A 17441-nucleotide genomic window follows, 5' to 3' on the forward strand; every position below is an offset into this window, starting at 1 on the left:
CTTCCTAAGAAAGGATCTTTTACAGAGTAACGTTACAGGGTGCTCAAGTGTCCCCACCCACCACACCTTCCTTTGCATAGTAATGTCTAAAATCACTGGAGTCTCACTCCTTTGCCTTGACTCTTTATTTTTTAATTTTCTTTATTTCTGAGATTGCCTCATTTATCATGTACGCCTTGGAATAAGTGGGCTTATCAGATCATTAGAAAAGCTGGCAATAGGAGGATTGATAATGGAGAGGAGGAGAGCCCTGTGGGGATGGCTTCCCTGATTAACAAAGTTACAGAAGGAAAACTGGGAGATAGCAATGACAGACATTACTCACTTCACAGTTCTGAATGAGCATCGATATGTTATATCTCATTAAATTTTGCTTCTTGTTTGTCAATTTTCTATGGCTCATTTTTATTGGTTATCTCTAAGAAAAAAAATCTAATTGGTTGGCTATCCACCTATAAGAGGCTTGTTTGTTTGTTTGTTTTACTTTTATTTGCATTTATTTTATGCAGAATTAACTCCCAGCCCATTAGTTTTTGTGTCTTCACTTTCTTCTGTGCAACCTCCTCTTCTGGTTTTGTGCAACCTCCTCTTCTGGTTTAGAAACAAACAATCTGCTCTTTTTCAATAAGGATCATCTCAGTGTGGCAGGGAGAGCACATGTACGGGCTCATCCATGAGCCCTGTAAGTTCTATGCCACATCTTGGGGGCTTTGTTCGCCTGGATGTGCTCAATGACAAGAGAATCTACATCTAAACCCTTAAGTTCAGCATTCCTCTCTGCATTTTTAAGCATGTGCAGCAAAAATTCTTTTTTTGGGCCACTGACCCTGTGTCCAGCCACACTGTTTGGCCTGGGCACACCTACCAACTCCACAACTGTAGCATCGGAATTGAACACATTGCTTCTGCAAATACTTTTCAGATACTTGGTGGCTTTTCAGATATGCATACCCTTGATGGGCTGGGCAGTTTCACGTGTGTTCTTAAAGTGAACATGAATATTTGAGCCTCTTGATTTGCATGATTTTGTCAGATTGTCTGGGTCAAGTGAATAGTCAACCATTTTCAAAGATCACCTCAGGCAGCTTACAGGAAGAGGAAGTCACCTTTAAGAGTTTTAAAACTGAGATACCAGAAGTTAAGCATCTTTTCTAATGTTTTATAAATTATTTTCTCTGTGTTTGATGATACATGAGTCCTGACCTGGGATTACTTCCAGAAGAGTGAGTCATCGAAGATACCTGTCACAGCAGAGCTATAGGCAGGAAAAATTCTAAGTGTGCATGTGCTTGTGTTTATATTAGATTAATTCTTATGCTTCCACTCACACATCTTTATCCAGGGATCTGGGTCGAGTACTAATGCCTGCTTTGCACCATCTACTTTGGAATTAGCCAAAATTTGATTTCATGTACAACATAGCTTTTCTTTAAAAAAACACTCTCTTAATTATTAATATTATTAGCACTTTATTCATTCACGTAGCTATGTTGGATGTTGGTAATTTTATGGTGAGGAAAAACAAACAAAATCCCTTCTCTTTTGGAGCTTACAGACTAGAGAGGAAACAAACATTAGTACATCACTCAGGAAAAGACCTCTAATTTATAACTGTGACACATATGATGAAGAAGACTTACATAGTTCTATTAAAGTATATAACAGGAGAACATGACTGACGTAGTCAGAAGGACAGGAAGCATTAAAAGCAGGGGAGTATAGCATGTGCTAAGGTCCTGTGGTGAGAGGGGATGTAATCTATTGAAGAAACTAAAGGAAGCATAAAGAACTAGAATGTGAAAAGTGAAATAAAAAAGAGTTTCTGGTTTTTATCCTAAGAACAATGAGAAATGCCTCAAGGGTTTTACCTAAAGAAGGACATAATCAGGAATGAGTTTTGAAAAAGAATCATTCATGCTGCAATGGCAAAGACAGACTGGAGAGAGGCAAGGATGATGAAGGTTCTAAGAGTGGTTGGGAAGCTATTGTAATAATCCAAGGTAAAATAGTGAAGGCAGAGACTGTGAGGCAGTAGGAATGGGGGAAGGACATTGAGAAATGGGATGTCCAAATGATAGATTGAAGAGGGGCTGGGGTGGGAAGGTGAGGAGACTCCCAGGTTTCAGGCTTATATAAATGTATGACTGACTTTGCCATTCAATGTCAGTAAGAATACTGGAAACGGACCAAGTTTGGGGGAAAGATCATAAATTCCATTTTCAAGTTTTGAACTGGAAATGATTTTAAGGTAAGAATTTTGTATTCAAAACTCATTTGGATTACAGTAGGGTATCCTTAATTCACAGTAATAATAAGAGATGCCTTAACCTTGATCACATTTTGCAAATTAGTAAGTAAATAAACAATTTAAAAGTGCTGTACGTCTTCTTGCTGCTTTGCTTTAATTACTAATGACAACCATTTCAAAGTGTGTTACTAATTTTTTTTGAAACAATGAAGTGTGGTAATAGGAGGCTACACTCTCATACTCAAGCTAGTAAATCTTGGCTGAGGCAAATGTGGGGGGTTGGATGAGTTGGGGGATGGGATAGGGGGCATGTGTGTGTGTGTTTTCTAGAAAGATTTATTGAGCTAACTAAACCAATGAGGTTCATTGGTATTTATGAATGGTTCATTAGTGTGACTATCTGAACGCAAGGTGAATTCACATTAAATGATAAGACTGCCTAATAATTAGTGTGTGCCACTGTTTGGAATTTGTAATTAGAGAGAAGAGACAAAATGAAAGGAACCAGATAAAAGAATAGTTGCTATAAAATTAAAATCCTTTAAAGCCAATTCCATTTCTTTGTGAAGCAAACAAGGTGACAGGGACCAGAAGAATTGAAAATGTATTTCCTCTCTTATTTGGTAATTCAACTTCAGGCTACATCAGGATTTCTGGTTTTTATCCTAAGAACAGTGGAAAATCCCTTATAGTTTTTAGATTTAGATTTTGATTTTTTTGGAAAATCCCTAATAGTTTTAAACTAAAGAGTGATGATTAGGATTAAGTTCTGAAAGGAATTACCTGGACACTATTGACATTTGGGGCTGAATAATTCTTTGTTATGAGGGGCTGACCTGTGCGTTATAGAATGCTTAATAACATCCTTATACTCTACCCACCAGATTCCAAGAGCAAAGCTCCCACATCAAGTTGTGACAATCAAAAATGTCTCCAGAGATTATTGAATGCTGCCCTTTGAGAACCATTGGACTAAATCTAGAATGCCTGAGAATGTTGTTTGACAACTATTTTGGGGTCTATTGGCTTTTATAATGTTCCATAAATATTTATTGGGGACCTTCTTTGTTGTGATGTTCAAAAAAAAGCAAATTTAGTCTCTGCTTTTTAATGAGTTTTTGATGATGGGGAAAGGATGGGGGACTGACAAATATAGAAATTAAAGAATGAGGAAGGATGTCATTCCAAAAGGGGATGAGGAAGGATGCTCTCTCAAGTGCAGGCTTCCACACTAGCCTAGAATTATCTTGTAACTGGGATTTTCCGGGTGGTGAAATCTTGAGATCTAACCTATCAATGACCAGGGTTGCCTATGTTCATTGACAAGAGAATATTCAACACAGAATATTCTTTGCATACAGTTTCTCCTGACGTCTCTGGAACATTGCCTGATCCACTATAGCCTTTCTTTTCTATCTCTCTCTCCCCCCTGACTCCAACTGGCCCTATTAACATGTTTAAATTTCACTGAGCTTTGGTTGCGGATGGGTGGTGTCTTCAACACTACCTGACCCGTGCAGTGGTTATTGTTCCATTTCTCGCTCCATAATGAGTAGCCCTGCCATGCCACAGACATGATTCTCTCATGAGTAAAAATCAGCCCTCACTGCCAAATCCCATAGCCTTCTTTTTGTGTTCCATTGACCGTGCTGGCCACCGTCCCATCTATTTCTCCTCCCTAGGTTTCTTTGGTCCTGCCCTTGCTTCTTTTCCAACTGGGCTCATTTTTTTTCTTTTCTGGCTCTTCCTCGTGGACTTACAAACCACATAGCTAACTCAAGTAATTAGTGAATTTAAGTCCCTGTTGTGGTTTGATTTCCCAGTATTCCCCTCTCACTTAAAGTGAGGAAATGTATTTGTAAATAAAATTGAACTAAGCTATTAATTGCTACCTACAGGATTTTTAAAAATTAAATCTACCACACTACAGGCTGGCTCCTTTTTAAAAGGAATACTGTTTTTCATTGAGCAAAAGACATTGTTCTGATACTTTACAGAACAAAACACATCCTTGTTTCTGTTCCTGCCTGATACAAATGCATGCAAGATATTGACTTACCCTAAAAGTTGGTCTTCTGTTTTACTCTCCTATCTTTGGAGCAGCTCAAAGAAAAAAAAATGAGTCATTTCTGCTCAAGAAAATTATAAAGAATTCTAAAGACTGATCCTCAGTGTCTTTGGAAGGTTTTTAACTCGTTAAGAAAAATATGGAAATGAATGTTTTTTTGGCCTTTTTTTTTAAAGTGCCTTTTGGTGAAAATCCCCAAAGACCCAAGGGATTGGAAGAACTGGACATCAGCTCAAGATTTCTGTGTTGAGGAAGGGGGGACACTGGTCGCCATTGAAAATGAGGTGGAGCAAGGTAGAGTATTCAATATTCAGTCGGGCAAAAATAACCATTTTTATTTCAATATCTATTAAAATGGGGGCACCTGAGTGGCTCAGTTGGTTAAGCGTCCAACTCTTGATTTCAGCTCAGGTCATGATCTCACAGTTTGTAAGACAGAGCCCTGCATCTGGCTCTGTGCTAACAGTGCTTGGGATTCTCTCTCCCCCTGTCTCTCTACCCCTCCCCCACTCACCTTTTCTCTCTCTCTCAAAATAAATAAATAAAGTTTAAAAATGTCCCCCCAAAATGCTAACATTTCCAAATCAACATCATATGTATTATATAGCTGATGACACATACATTTTCAGTTTGACCTATAAGGTTTATATCACGACATCTGTAAAAGTTAGTACATTGCATTGCTTATAAACTGCTGATTTTTGAAGACTTTTGTCTCCCCAGTAATAGTGGAAAAAATAGGGCAGATTTATGATCTTTATTGCAAAATGGCTGAAATAATCTGAGGTACACTTTATAATAATTGCATGGTATAATTTTTAGATCCCTTTAGATTTACCTGTACACCTTTATTTGATATTTAGGCAATTGTATACTTCAGTTTAAGTAGAGTTGATAAATCTTCTTTTGTTTAGAAAGGCATTGAATGAACACTGGAAATAGTTTTGTTAATGATACGATGAAATCCCAGGCTTAGCTAGCTAATGTCTATCAATTAAACTGAAACAAAAGTGAAAGAGACTGCATTACTTTAGTAAGAACAAATTCCTACAATTGATTCATAATTAAGTTTTGCTGTCATTTAAATAAAATCATAGCTACAAACAGAATTCGATGATTACCCAAATGGTTTATATGGTATTAAATTTGATAATGTATTTCTATTTTTTAGCTTTCATTACTATGAATCTTTTTGGCCAGACCACTAATGTGTGGATAGGGTTACAAAATGGTAATTATGAAAAATGGCTAAATGGAAAGGCTGTGGCATATTCTAACTGGTCTCCATTTGATATAAATGTAAGTTTTCAGATTTAATTTTTAGAAAAAATTTTAGCAAGAGATCCTATTTAATACTTACTAACTGAAGTGTTCTTTTACTTCCTATACTTTATAGGCATACATTTTATTAGTGTGTTATTATATTAATTTTTAATAATGTAATTATGTCATTTTCATGTGTTCTATAAATGGAATTACTTATCACAATAATTATTTACTTGTCAGGTTATGAAGTGATCTGTGAACAGGTTTATTAAATGCAAATAAAGGGATAATAGTGCTTGAATTTTTAAATTGTCCTTAATAAAAATTTCAGTGTTATAATAATGTTATATGTTTCCATTTTTTTTTGGAAAACATATGTATCTTTTTAAAGATTCCAAGTCATAACATCACTGAAGTTCAAAAACACATTCCTCTCTGTGCCTTGCTGTCGAGTAATCCTAATTTTCATTTCACTGGAAAATGGTATTTTGAAGACTGTGGAAAAGAAGGTCATGGGTTTGTTTGTGAAAAAATGCAGGGTAAGAAATATTTCCTTTTTTATTCCTTTCATCTCTATGACCCACTCTTCTCTTCCATATTTGTTTTACACACTGTATAACTGTCATTTTCATAGCTAACAGTGTCAGGCACTTACTTTTTGAGCTTTACATATATTTGCTCATTTAATCTCTACTACCCCAGGATTATGGCCTTTAGTGGGGTTCTAAAGACTACAGAGACCATCTGAGAGATGACCAAGTTTATGCATCCATTTTAGCCCTATTAAGTGGCTTTACTGCTTTCTTCTGAGTTTATGTGTGTGTTCAGGGAATAAAAAAGGCTTTAAGAAAATGTTGTAAAATAAAGAAATAAACAAACTAATATTTCCTACTTTCTTGGAAACCTAAAAATGCCCTCTGTGACTAAATATGACATGTAGCATATCTCTAGAGCTAATGATCAGAACCCCCAGTAACTTTTGGTGTGAAATACCAAAGCCATACTATTACACGTATCCAGTGGGATTGATGATCAGGTCAAATGCACTGTAAGTGACCTTGACTAATAAAAATAAAGATAGCAACAACAAAAACAATAGCTCCAACTTGTGCTTTCACCAAGTGCAAGGTTTCCCTGTATGATGCTACTCTAGAAGACCACAGTTTGTGTTTGGAGCTGGGTGCAACTCTGGGCAGCCTATTGTTTATATACTTACTTGGAATATGATTTATACCTCTCAGTGTTGCATGTATGTGAACACTTTAATGCACTGAGTATCTATCCATCCTCAGAATAGCCCAGGGAAGCTATTTCCCAATTCATAGTTATCACTTAAAAATAATAATATTCAGGAATTGAAAGAAGATAATCAATTATAGCAAGGGTATTATGAGAAGAGAAGAGTCTTGTAGGGAAAGAAATAATATCAATACACCATGTATTTGCATACTTATGATATACCTGGCCCTGTGCCTTGGCTTCATAAGCAATAAGGCATAAAAACCTCCCAACAATGCTAGAAGTAGGTAAAAAGTGTTATTTTACAGATGAGAAACTTGAGGCTTAGAAAAAATAAGTTACATATTCAAGGTCCCTCAGTTAAATACAATGATTCTATTCTGTGACACTGATGTTGATCTCTTCTTAAAATGGACTGCTCTCTTACCACTTTCTCTCTTTGAAATTTTTTGGGCTAACATTGTATATGGTCTTTTGGACATAGTCTAAAGTAGGGGTGGTTGGGAGCATAGGCACTGGAATTCATACCCCACCTGGGTTCTTTCCCCATCTCTGTAATTAAGTGTCAATGAAGTTTCTTATCTTTTTACAGATGTGATTTCACATCTGTAAAATGGGATAATAACTATCTCACTCTATGCACATACAGAATCTATGCATATATAATGCTTAGCAAGTTGCCAGCATATTAACAAATGACAGCTGTTTGTATTATTATTTCCAAAAAATATTATTCAACTACACAAATTTTCTTAGCCTACAATAAATGACCAAATTCTGCTCCACTTCTTTATTTGCCATATAAACAGGTGCTTACATTGGGCATAGAGCGCAAACTCTCTTAACTGCCTGAAAGAATAAAGATACCGAAATAAAAGGGAGACAGGAACAAAATCAAGACCCCCAACATGGGGCTTGGTTTCCAACAGATCCTTCTTTTTCAGGTCAATGAGTGGCAAAATCATGTTGCTCAAAATCACGTATGTTTTGAAGTTTGATGGAATCAATTACATATGAAGAATTTTATGTGTGTAAAAATACAGATATGTAATATAATGGGGGTAAATAGTAAAATTGGTATTCAGGTCACATATATGAAAATATTTAGTTGCCTTAATTTTACTAGTTATCATTTTTAAATATCTACTATGGTATTATATTGTTTTTTTTTTTTTTTTAAAAATAACATTAGACTTGGTATATAGACTGGCAAGTGGCCAACAGACCTCTAGTAAAGAATAAACAAATGTAAAAGGGTAGTCCATCATAATTTACTTGGTAAATAGGTTAATTTCACTTTTGTTTTACAATATGTGCTATTATTATATTGAGGTAACATTTTCAGGCAAGAGTCAAATTCCCACTTTGCCATTTTTACTTGGCATAAAAAACCAACATTTATTGAGCACCTGCTGTGTTCTGGGTACTACATTCCAAGTACTGTGTCCCAGTAAGTGCTCTGTGTGGTTATCTCTGAATTCTACCCACACCCCTCCAAGGAAAGCTTTACTTATCTCTTAAAGACCAGAAATTTGAGGCTTGGAGGATTACTTATTTTTCCAAGGTCACTTAGCCATGCATAGTCAGGACTGGGGTTGATTCACAAGTCTTCTGACCTATTCACACCTCACCATGCTCCTTTTCAACCCCAATTGTAATAAAACCAGTAAATAGAAAAATATCCCAGCCACTTTGGATAAGACAGTTCAGAAATTCTTACCTTGTTTTTCTATTTTAGGTTTGCTAAATTTAGCCTATCATAGTATATGATATAGTACAGAACAAAAAGGCAAGTGCACATTTTAAAGAGGAAATATCCTGGATGTAAAACAAGGGGTTGGCTGTCACATGACCTGTCACTCATGAACAAGAAGGCACCAGTCATCATGTCTGGGAAAACCTTGCCTTTTAATTTGTAAATCTTGACTCTGACAGATGACATATTAATAGAAACTATTTATAGAATGTGTGTATTCTGTTTATTAATGTAGTTTTTAAGTTTCTATTTAGAATTTATACATGTAAACATTAAACATGATAGCAACTATCATACAATCTCAAGTTTAATAAAGGGTGGTATTTGATTTAAAAAAGGGGGGCACCTGGGTGGCTCAGTTGGTTAAATGACTGACTTTGGCTAAGGTCATGATCTCACAGTTGGTGGGTTCAAGCCCCTCACTGGGTTCTGTGCTCACAGCTCAAAGTCTGGAGCCTGCTTCATATTCTGTGTCTCCCTCTCCCTCTGCCCCTCACCTGCTCATGCTCTGTCTTTCTGTTTCTCAAAAATAAATAAACATTAAAAAAATTATTTAAAGAAAGGGTGGTATTTGAGAATATGCACTTGTAAACTTATGTTTGCAACACAATATATGACTCCATAATATATGTCAATATTCTCTTAGTAAGTATTAAGTTCTGCCAGAGCAATGTGTGTTGGGCCGGATGTAACTAGTGGAATAAAATCTGTCTGGGGCACCTGGGTGGCTTAGTCAGTTGAGCATCCAACTCTTGATTTCTGCTCAGATTTCTGCCCAGGGTTGTGGGATCAAGCCCGGCTTTGACATCCATGCTCAGTGTGGAACCTGCTTAAGATTCTCTCTCTCTCTTTCTCCCTCTGCCTCTCTCCCCCACTCACACTCTCTCTCTCTGTAAAAGAATTCAATTAAGTTAATTAATTAATTAAACTTGATTTTCAAAAAACCTGCCTAAGAAGATCAGTTCCATCAAAAAGTGGTCCGTTTAAAAAGGGACAGTCAAAGGTGCCTGGGTGGCTCAGTTGAGTGTCCGACTCTTGATTTCAGTTCAGGTCATGACCTCATGGTTTGTGGGACTGAGCATCTTGAGCATCGTGTTGGGCTCTGCTGACAGCTGAGAGCTTGCTTGGGATTCTCTGTCTCCCTCTCTTTCTGCCCCTCCCCTATTTGTGTGCTCTCTCTTACATAAAATAAATACATAAACAAACAAACAAGTAAACAAACTTTAAAAAAAGGGACAGTCAAGTGGTATGCACAGTTATTCAGCCATCAAAAAGAATGAAATCTTGAGAGAGCCAAAGCATAAGAGACTGATGAACTGAGAACAAACTGAGGGTTGATGGGGGGTGGGAGGGAGGGAAGGGTAGGTGATGGGTATTGAAGAGGGCATCTTTTGGGATGAGCACTGGGTGTTGTATGGAAACCAATTTGACAATAAATTTCATATATTAAAAAAAAAGGAAAAAAAAGAATGAGATCTTGCCATTTGCAATGACATGGATGGAGCTAGAATGTATTATGCTAAGTGAAATAAGTCAATCAAAGAAAGACAAATACTGTATGATTTCACTCATATGTGGAATTTAAGAAACAGAACAGATGAACATATGGAAGGTGGGGGTAGGGGAACAAGAGGAGAGAGGGAAACAAACCACAAGAGACTCTTAATGATAGAGAACAAACTGAGGGTTGATGGAGTGGTGTGGGTGGGAGATGGGCTAGATGGATTAAGGTATTAAGCTATATAAGGTATTAAGGAGGGACCTTGTTATGATGAGCACTGGGTGTTGTATGTAAATGATGAATTACTGAATTCTACTCCAGAAACCAATATTGCGCTCTATGTTAACTAAATTTAAATTTTAAAAAAAGGAAAAAAAGGGAGTAAAAAATGGGAAATCTTCTAGAAATCTTCTCTATGTATGTATTTTTTTTTTTAAGAAACGCATGCATTAAACTTCCTAAGTTCTCATTCTTTAGCATCACCTATGCTTTCAGGTATTACCCTCATTTTGAAATAGTTCTGGGAAGGAAAACTGATGTTCATCACAGCATGGATCATTATGACATGGATCCATGCTAAGCTTTGCCTCTCCCTTTCTCAACCGGATGCTAAAAATGATTGTTGTTGTTGTTCTTGTTCTAGATACCTCTGGACACAGTGTAAATACATCTGATATGTATCCAGTCCCCAATACCTTAGAATATGGAAACAGAACTTATAAGATAATTAATGCAAATATGACTTGGTATACAGCAATAAAAACCTGCCTAATGCATGGAGCAGAATTGGCCAGCATTACAGATCAGTATCACCAGTCCTTCCTCACTGTTATCCTCCACCGGTTAGGACATCCCCACTGGATTGGATTGTTCACTGCAGATGTAAGTATCTTAAATCTCTTGGAACATCCCTGCATAACTAAGTTTCACATCTACTTCCTTAGTGGTATGGACACTGAAATTAACACAGAGAAAAAAAATTCCAAGAAATAATAGCAAATGTAACATTTAAGTAATTGGTTCATACAACAACTATGACCAACCTTACGAATAGCTTATGACTACAAATTAAAGGTATACACCTTTTTTAGAACAAACATCCACTTGCCTAATCTATGGAAAATAATGCCCTTCAAAGGTTCTCTGAAAATTTCTGAGTATCTCCAGATACTGCCAGTTCTTGCCTCCAAGAACCTGCATTTGGGCAATCTGCATTTAAGAAATTATCAAGAAAAATGGATCATGCTTCCTGTCTAGAAATGTGGTTATTAATTAATTCAGTACCACCTTGGAATTTAACACGTGGGTTTTCTCTCCCTCTAGGGATGTATTTTGGAGAGTAAGATTTTTTTCTTAGCTTTCTTTTTTTTTAAAATAAAACTATTATACACTTGCAGTAGTAAAAAGTAAAATCTGTTCTGTCTCAACCTCTGGTTCTGTACCCCAGAGATAATCACTGTAAATATTTCTTATGCATCATTTAAAAATTTCCTACACATATTTACATAATGGGTAAATATGTATTTACCCATTGTAAATTACCCATGTATTGTTTTTTAAATACAAATGAGGTTATACTACTTGTGCTGTCCTTTAACTTGTTTTTTGTTTAATATGCCTTGTACAGCTTTCCATGTCAGCACATAAAAATCTTACACATTCTTTGCAGCACCACATAAAGATATACCATACCACTCTCCTGTGAATATAAATTTGGGTTCTTCCCAGTTTTTCACAATTACAAGCAATACACAACAAACAACCCTGTGTAAGTTGGATAAATTCCTAGAAGTTAAATTGCTGAGCACACTTTACATTTTAAGAAATAGTGCCATACTGCCTGCCAAAAGTTTACACTAATTTACATGCAAACAACTATGATAACAGGTAGCTTTTCATATCCTTGTCAATACTGGACATTGTCAAAATTTTAATCCTTGTCATTGGGATAGGTGAGAGAATGTGTCTTATGGTTGTTTATTATACTTGTGCATTACAGAATGATTTAACTTCACGTAGTCAATTTTGCATTATGGCCTCTGGATTTTGTATCAGACTTGAAAAGATATTCCCCGCACCAAGAGTATAAAATATTTAGCCAAGTTTTCTCTAGCACTTTTATGTTTGCAATTCATGTGTATGAATCTTTGACCAATCTGAAATTGGTTTTGGTGTAAAGAACAAGATATTAATCCAACTTCATTCTGATTGCTTACTTGGAAATTATGGTGGTAGGGAACAAAGGATTACCCAAAACTAAAAAAGATACTGTTGTGACAGCTATATCTTTTTGTCAGGCCACATTCACAAGCTATCCTAGACCCCCTGAAATATAAGTCTAGATGTGGAAATACAAATCAGTGCGTGAAGTAAGGGCTGCTCAAATAGCACTGGGTGATGCAGTGCTAGCAAAGAAATTATGGCTTCATTTCCCTCCACAGAATGGTCTTAATTTTGACTGGTCAGATGGCACCAAATCCTCCTTCACTTTTTGGAAAGACGATGAGTCATCCATCTTGGGTGACTGTGTTTTTGCTGACACCAGTGGATGCTGGAGTAGCACAGCCTGCGAGTCATTTCTGCAAGGAGCAATTTGTCATGTACCTACTGGTAGGTTCAATTCTATTCAACTCAACAAATATGTCCTGGCACCTACTGCGTGTAAGGCACTGTGCTAAGCAGGAGCTTTGAGTAAGAGTAAGAAGTGTCTGCCCTCAAGAAGCCTCTGGTCTGGTAGGTGATGTTCAGACAAATAACTGTTATACCAAGCAGAACTACCAAATGATGGAAAAGAGGTAGTAAGTGTTGTGGGGTTAGCAAGAAAAAAGAACATAACACATCCACTTGAGGACAAATAGAAAGACTTCTTGAAGGACATAACTGTGTGACTGGCCTTGAAGAATAGGTAGGATGTAGTGAGAAAATGATTGGACATGGAGAGGCAGTCTGAACAGAAAAGCTTGGACAGGGGCATCTGGGTGGCTTAGTCAGTTAAGCATCTGACTTCGGCTCAGGTCACCACCTGACCACCTGGTTCGTGAGTTAGAGCCCCGCGTTGGGCTCTGTGCTGACAGTTCAGAGCATGGAGCCTTCTTCGGATTCTGTGTCTCCTTCTCTCTCTGCCCCTCCCGCACTCACTGTGTGTGTGTGTGTGTGTGTGTGTGTGTGTGTCTCAAAAATAAGTAAATGTTAAAAAAGAAAAGCTTGGACAAAGACATGGAAGGAAGAAAGTTGTAAAGCAAAGCTAGTGTTGAAATTTGCCTTCATGGCAGTGTACCAGTAAGGAGAGGTGGGAAATCAGGCTAGAAACCTGCATTAAGAGCATGTGTGACCTTGAAGGCCAGACTGCAAATTCATGTTTAAGTCAAAGACTAATAAAATTCTAGAGATGATGACGATGATGATAGTAATAATATTTATATTATATGATAACAATGATAATAATACCTCATTACTCTTAAAGCTCACCTGGCTCTCCCAGTTGAGCCAGGTGAACTTTATTTTAAAAAGAAAACAAACTCAGAGCATGAAATAGCTTACTGAAGATCTCACAGATGTCCACCAATAGGACCAGGAGGAGAAGCCAAGCTTCCTTGCTCTTTGATGTGATGTTCATCCCATTACACCAAGTCCCCCTTCCCTTGATTGCTACGTAGAGTTCTTTAACACCAGCTGGTGTCTTTTAAAATCTCTCATTTAGTAAAAGTGCACATATTTGCTTACATTCTGGATACTATAAGTTAAACAGCATACACACTATGTAACTTCGGATCAAAATAATTCAGGATAGTAATGTAAATAATAGCCACATACACTGGAAAAGCTAATTCTGCTACTAAAACACCATAAAAATTATTCTTCCCTTTTCAATAGCACTGCATTTATTGAGTGCTTAAGAAGTGTCAGGCACTAGCTCATTTAAACTCCTCACGCAGCAGTACCTGACTAGGTCATTTGGTAGAGCATGTGACTTTAGATCTCAGGGTCATGAGTTTGAGTCCCTTGTTGGGTGTAGAGATTACTTAGAAGGGAAAAATAAAAACAAATAAATAAACTTCTCATGTAAAAAAGATGTTGTTTAACTCTCTTTTATAACTTTTTAAAAAATGTTTATTTTGAGAGAGAGAAAGAAAGCACAAGTAAGGGAGGGGAAGAGGGGGGTGCGCAGAGAGAGAAAATCTGAAGCAGGCTCTACCTCAACAGTGGAGCCCAGTGCAGAACTTGATCTCACAACTGTAAGATCATGACCTGAGCTGAAATCAAGAGTCGGACACTTAACCAACTGAGCCACCCAGGTGTCCTGTTGGCTCTCTTTTTATTGATAAAGACACCAAAGTATGAATATGATAGGTAACATGCCCATAGCCATACACCTAGGATCTCATCATGGATGTGACCTCTAAAGCAAAGTCTACCTGATATTTCCCTTAGTTATGTGTTATGTTTTGCTATGCTATGTTACTTTACCAAATGCATTATTTTCTCTCACAGGTTGATTGGCAGGTAAGGATTTGCTAAATCTGTAATATTCAGCACTGCATAGAACACATTTTGTACATTTGGAAGTGCTTTTTGCCAACTTCATTCATTTCTATGAATCACATCCCCCAGTTTTTCCAACCTTTAGGATACCAATTATAAACATGAAAGACAGCCACCCTCACCCATGCAGCACCCAAACTAAGCCTAAGAAGCTATGCATGAATATACCCTGTTATGTGTAGGTAAAGATTATTTCTGCCAGAAATGCTACAAACCAGATTTGGTTTTATGATCATTTATATTAAACCCACTCTTTCAGAGTATTATCATGAAAATCTCATTACACTATTTATCTTAGTTTGTCATAGAATTTAATGCAATGTTTATCCCAATAAATGAACCCAGTCACCACCCTAAAATCATAACTGATTTTTGTTTACAGAAACAAAACCATTTGGACACCCAGAGTTGTGCTCAGAAACATCTATTCCCTGGATAAAATTCAAAAGTAATTGCTACAGTTTTTCTACAGTCCTAGACAGTACGAGTTTTGAGGCTGCTCATGAATTTTGCAAAAAGGAAGGTAATTCTTTTGTGATGGTAAAATGCTTTCAATGCATTCCTTCTTGACGTTTCAGTAAACAATGTGGTTTTCTTCATTTGTCTGATTATTTAGTGACTTTAGGAGCAACAACAAAAAAAAGTAAATACTTTTGAATTGCTTGTTTGGGGATGGACTATCTATGAAATTCAGTGTCCGGTATAGAATGTGAAAACCTAATATGATATCTCAGAATACTACACTTTCACAGAAAATGTTCCTTTTGAATGCACCTAATTTATAAACTTTTAATGTTCTCTAAAATTAATATTCTATCCTTTAGCTTCTTAAGTACATGCTTGTCTCTTTTAATAAATGTAGTATAATTTTTAAATTTTTAATCAAAAATCACTTATTCACAATAGAAATGTTTGCTCTGCAAAGACTGAGTTTTACAAATTATTGTAGGGGCGCCTGGGTGGCTCAGTCGGTTGAGCGGCCGACTTCAGCTCAGGTCATGATCTCATGGCCCGTGAGTTCGAGCCCTGCGTCAGGCTCTGTGCTGACCGCTCAGAGCCTGGAGCCTGTTTCAGATTCTGTGTCTCTCTCTCTCTGACCCTCCCCCATTCATGTTCTGTCTCCCTCTGTCTCAAAAATAAATAAACGTTAAAAAAAAATTAAAAAAAAAAACAAATTATTGTAAAGGAGACATTTTTAAAATTGAATTTACCCATAAACACAAATACTTGTTTATTTATTGTTTGTGTCTTTTATAGGATCTAATCTTTTAACAATCAAGGATGAGACTGAAAATTCATTTCTCCTAGAAGAGCTTTTTGCTTTTGGTTCTTCTGTCCAGATGGTTTGGTTGAATGCTCACTTTGATGGTGACAGTAAGTGATTTGGGTAAAGAGGAGACAGGATAAATAAATACATGGTGGCCAAGGCTAATGAAAATGACATCTACAAACGAGAAGGCTCTCCTTAGATATATTTGCAGTGAAAAAATAGCAGTAATCCGAAAGCCACTTCCTCCAAAGGCAATATTGCTAACCCTTTTCTATACACTTGTGTCCTTTGAAATAATCCCAGAATACCAAACATAAAAACAAGCAAACAAGTTTATCTTATACTTACCCTCACATCATGAAGGTTCTTGGAGAGAAATTTGTGTTCACAGACTTAGTCATAGACAACAAAACCCTATTTATTTGAAAATAGCCCAGATTCCTCGATGTTATAAAAGCACAACAGAGTTATAGAAACGTTTCAGTGATGAATTGTGCTTTTAGAATTATTTGCTTCTCATAAAAACCAGGGTCTGTGATCAAATGAGAACGTGGTATTCTTTTCTCTATGTAATTGGTGGTTATTGAAAGTACTTATAAAGAAAAATATTTTAATTGGTACGGAGAACTTCTTACAGTGGTGCCCCAAGGTGGAGGGTGGGTTCACTCTGACAAGGAGGAGTGTTTCAATCACAGACATTGTTTAGAATTTCTAGCCCATTGTGGTAATAAAAAGCTGACCGACTTTTAGGTACTTTTATTGTTGGTTTTAAATCCTTTTCAGACAATGCATCTCCTCTTATTGCTTACACCTGGAGGACTCTACCACTGTTCCCACCCCCTCAGTCCCCACTGGCTTGCTTCTTAAAGAAATTCATTGTAAAATTATTTTAGAAAGAGAGTCATTATGCAATGATATAGATGGTAGGACTTCAAATGATGTCTTTAAATTGATTACAATTATAGGGAATATTTCAAAATTCAAACTATTACGTTAAAAAAAAAAGATGATATTTGGGGCACCTGGGTGGCTCAGTTGGTTGGGCATCTGACTTTGGCTCAGGTCATGATCTCACAGTTCGTGGCTTCGGGCCCTGCATCAGCACAGAGCCTGGAGCCTGCTTCACATTCTGGTCTCCCTTTCTCTCTCTGCCCCTTCCCTGCTTGTGCTCTCTCTCTGTCTCTCTCTCTCTCTCTCAAAAATAAATCAACATTAAAAAAAATTTTTTAAGATGCTATTCTAAATGAACTAAATTAGAACAATGTATCTAAAATAAATAGAGCTGTTCACAAAGCAACTTTACTAATACCTACCTTTTGATAATGACTTCATGACTGTACCTACTGAGTCGAATGTATCAGATAAAGAGACAGTCTCATTAAATTTAGGAGCTGCTTTTTTCAGAAAGAGAGAGAGAGAGAGAGAGAGCACGTGCGCACAAGCAGGCTCCACACCCAGCGCAGAGCCCAATGCAGGGCTCGATCTCACAACTGTGAGATCATGACCTCCACTGAAATCAAGAGTTGGATGCTTAACCACCTGAGCCACCCA

General features: G+C 36.9%; 1 protein-coding gene across 1 annotated transcript in view; it reads left to right on the top strand.

The window, feature by feature from the left end:
- Nucleotides 1-17441, top strand: part of PLA2R1 (phospholipase A2 receptor 1) — a 121329-nt gene that overhangs the window by 98509 nt on the left and 5379 nt on the right. Inside the window, exons 21-27 of the mRNA XM_078451212.2 lie at nucleotides 4493-4610; nucleotides 5488-5615; nucleotides 5974-6121; nucleotides 10722-10960; nucleotides 12520-12688; nucleotides 15003-15143; nucleotides 15878-15994. Coding sequence (XP_078307338.2) covers nucleotides 4493-4610; nucleotides 5488-5615; nucleotides 5974-6121; nucleotides 10722-10960; nucleotides 12520-12688; nucleotides 15003-15143; nucleotides 15878-15994 — 1060 coding nt within the window. The remainder of the gene's footprint in view (nucleotides 1-4492; nucleotides 4611-5487; nucleotides 5616-5973; nucleotides 6122-10721; nucleotides 10961-12519; nucleotides 12689-15002; nucleotides 15144-15877; nucleotides 15995-17441) is intronic.

The sequence above is a fragment of the Panthera onca genome, chromosome C1 (assembly GCF_046562875.1).
Source record: "Panthera onca isolate mPanOnc1 chromosome C1, mPanOnc1 haplotype 2, whole genome shotgun sequence".
NCBI classification, from domain to species: Eukaryota; Metazoa; Chordata; class Mammalia; order Carnivora; family Felidae; genus Panthera; species Panthera onca.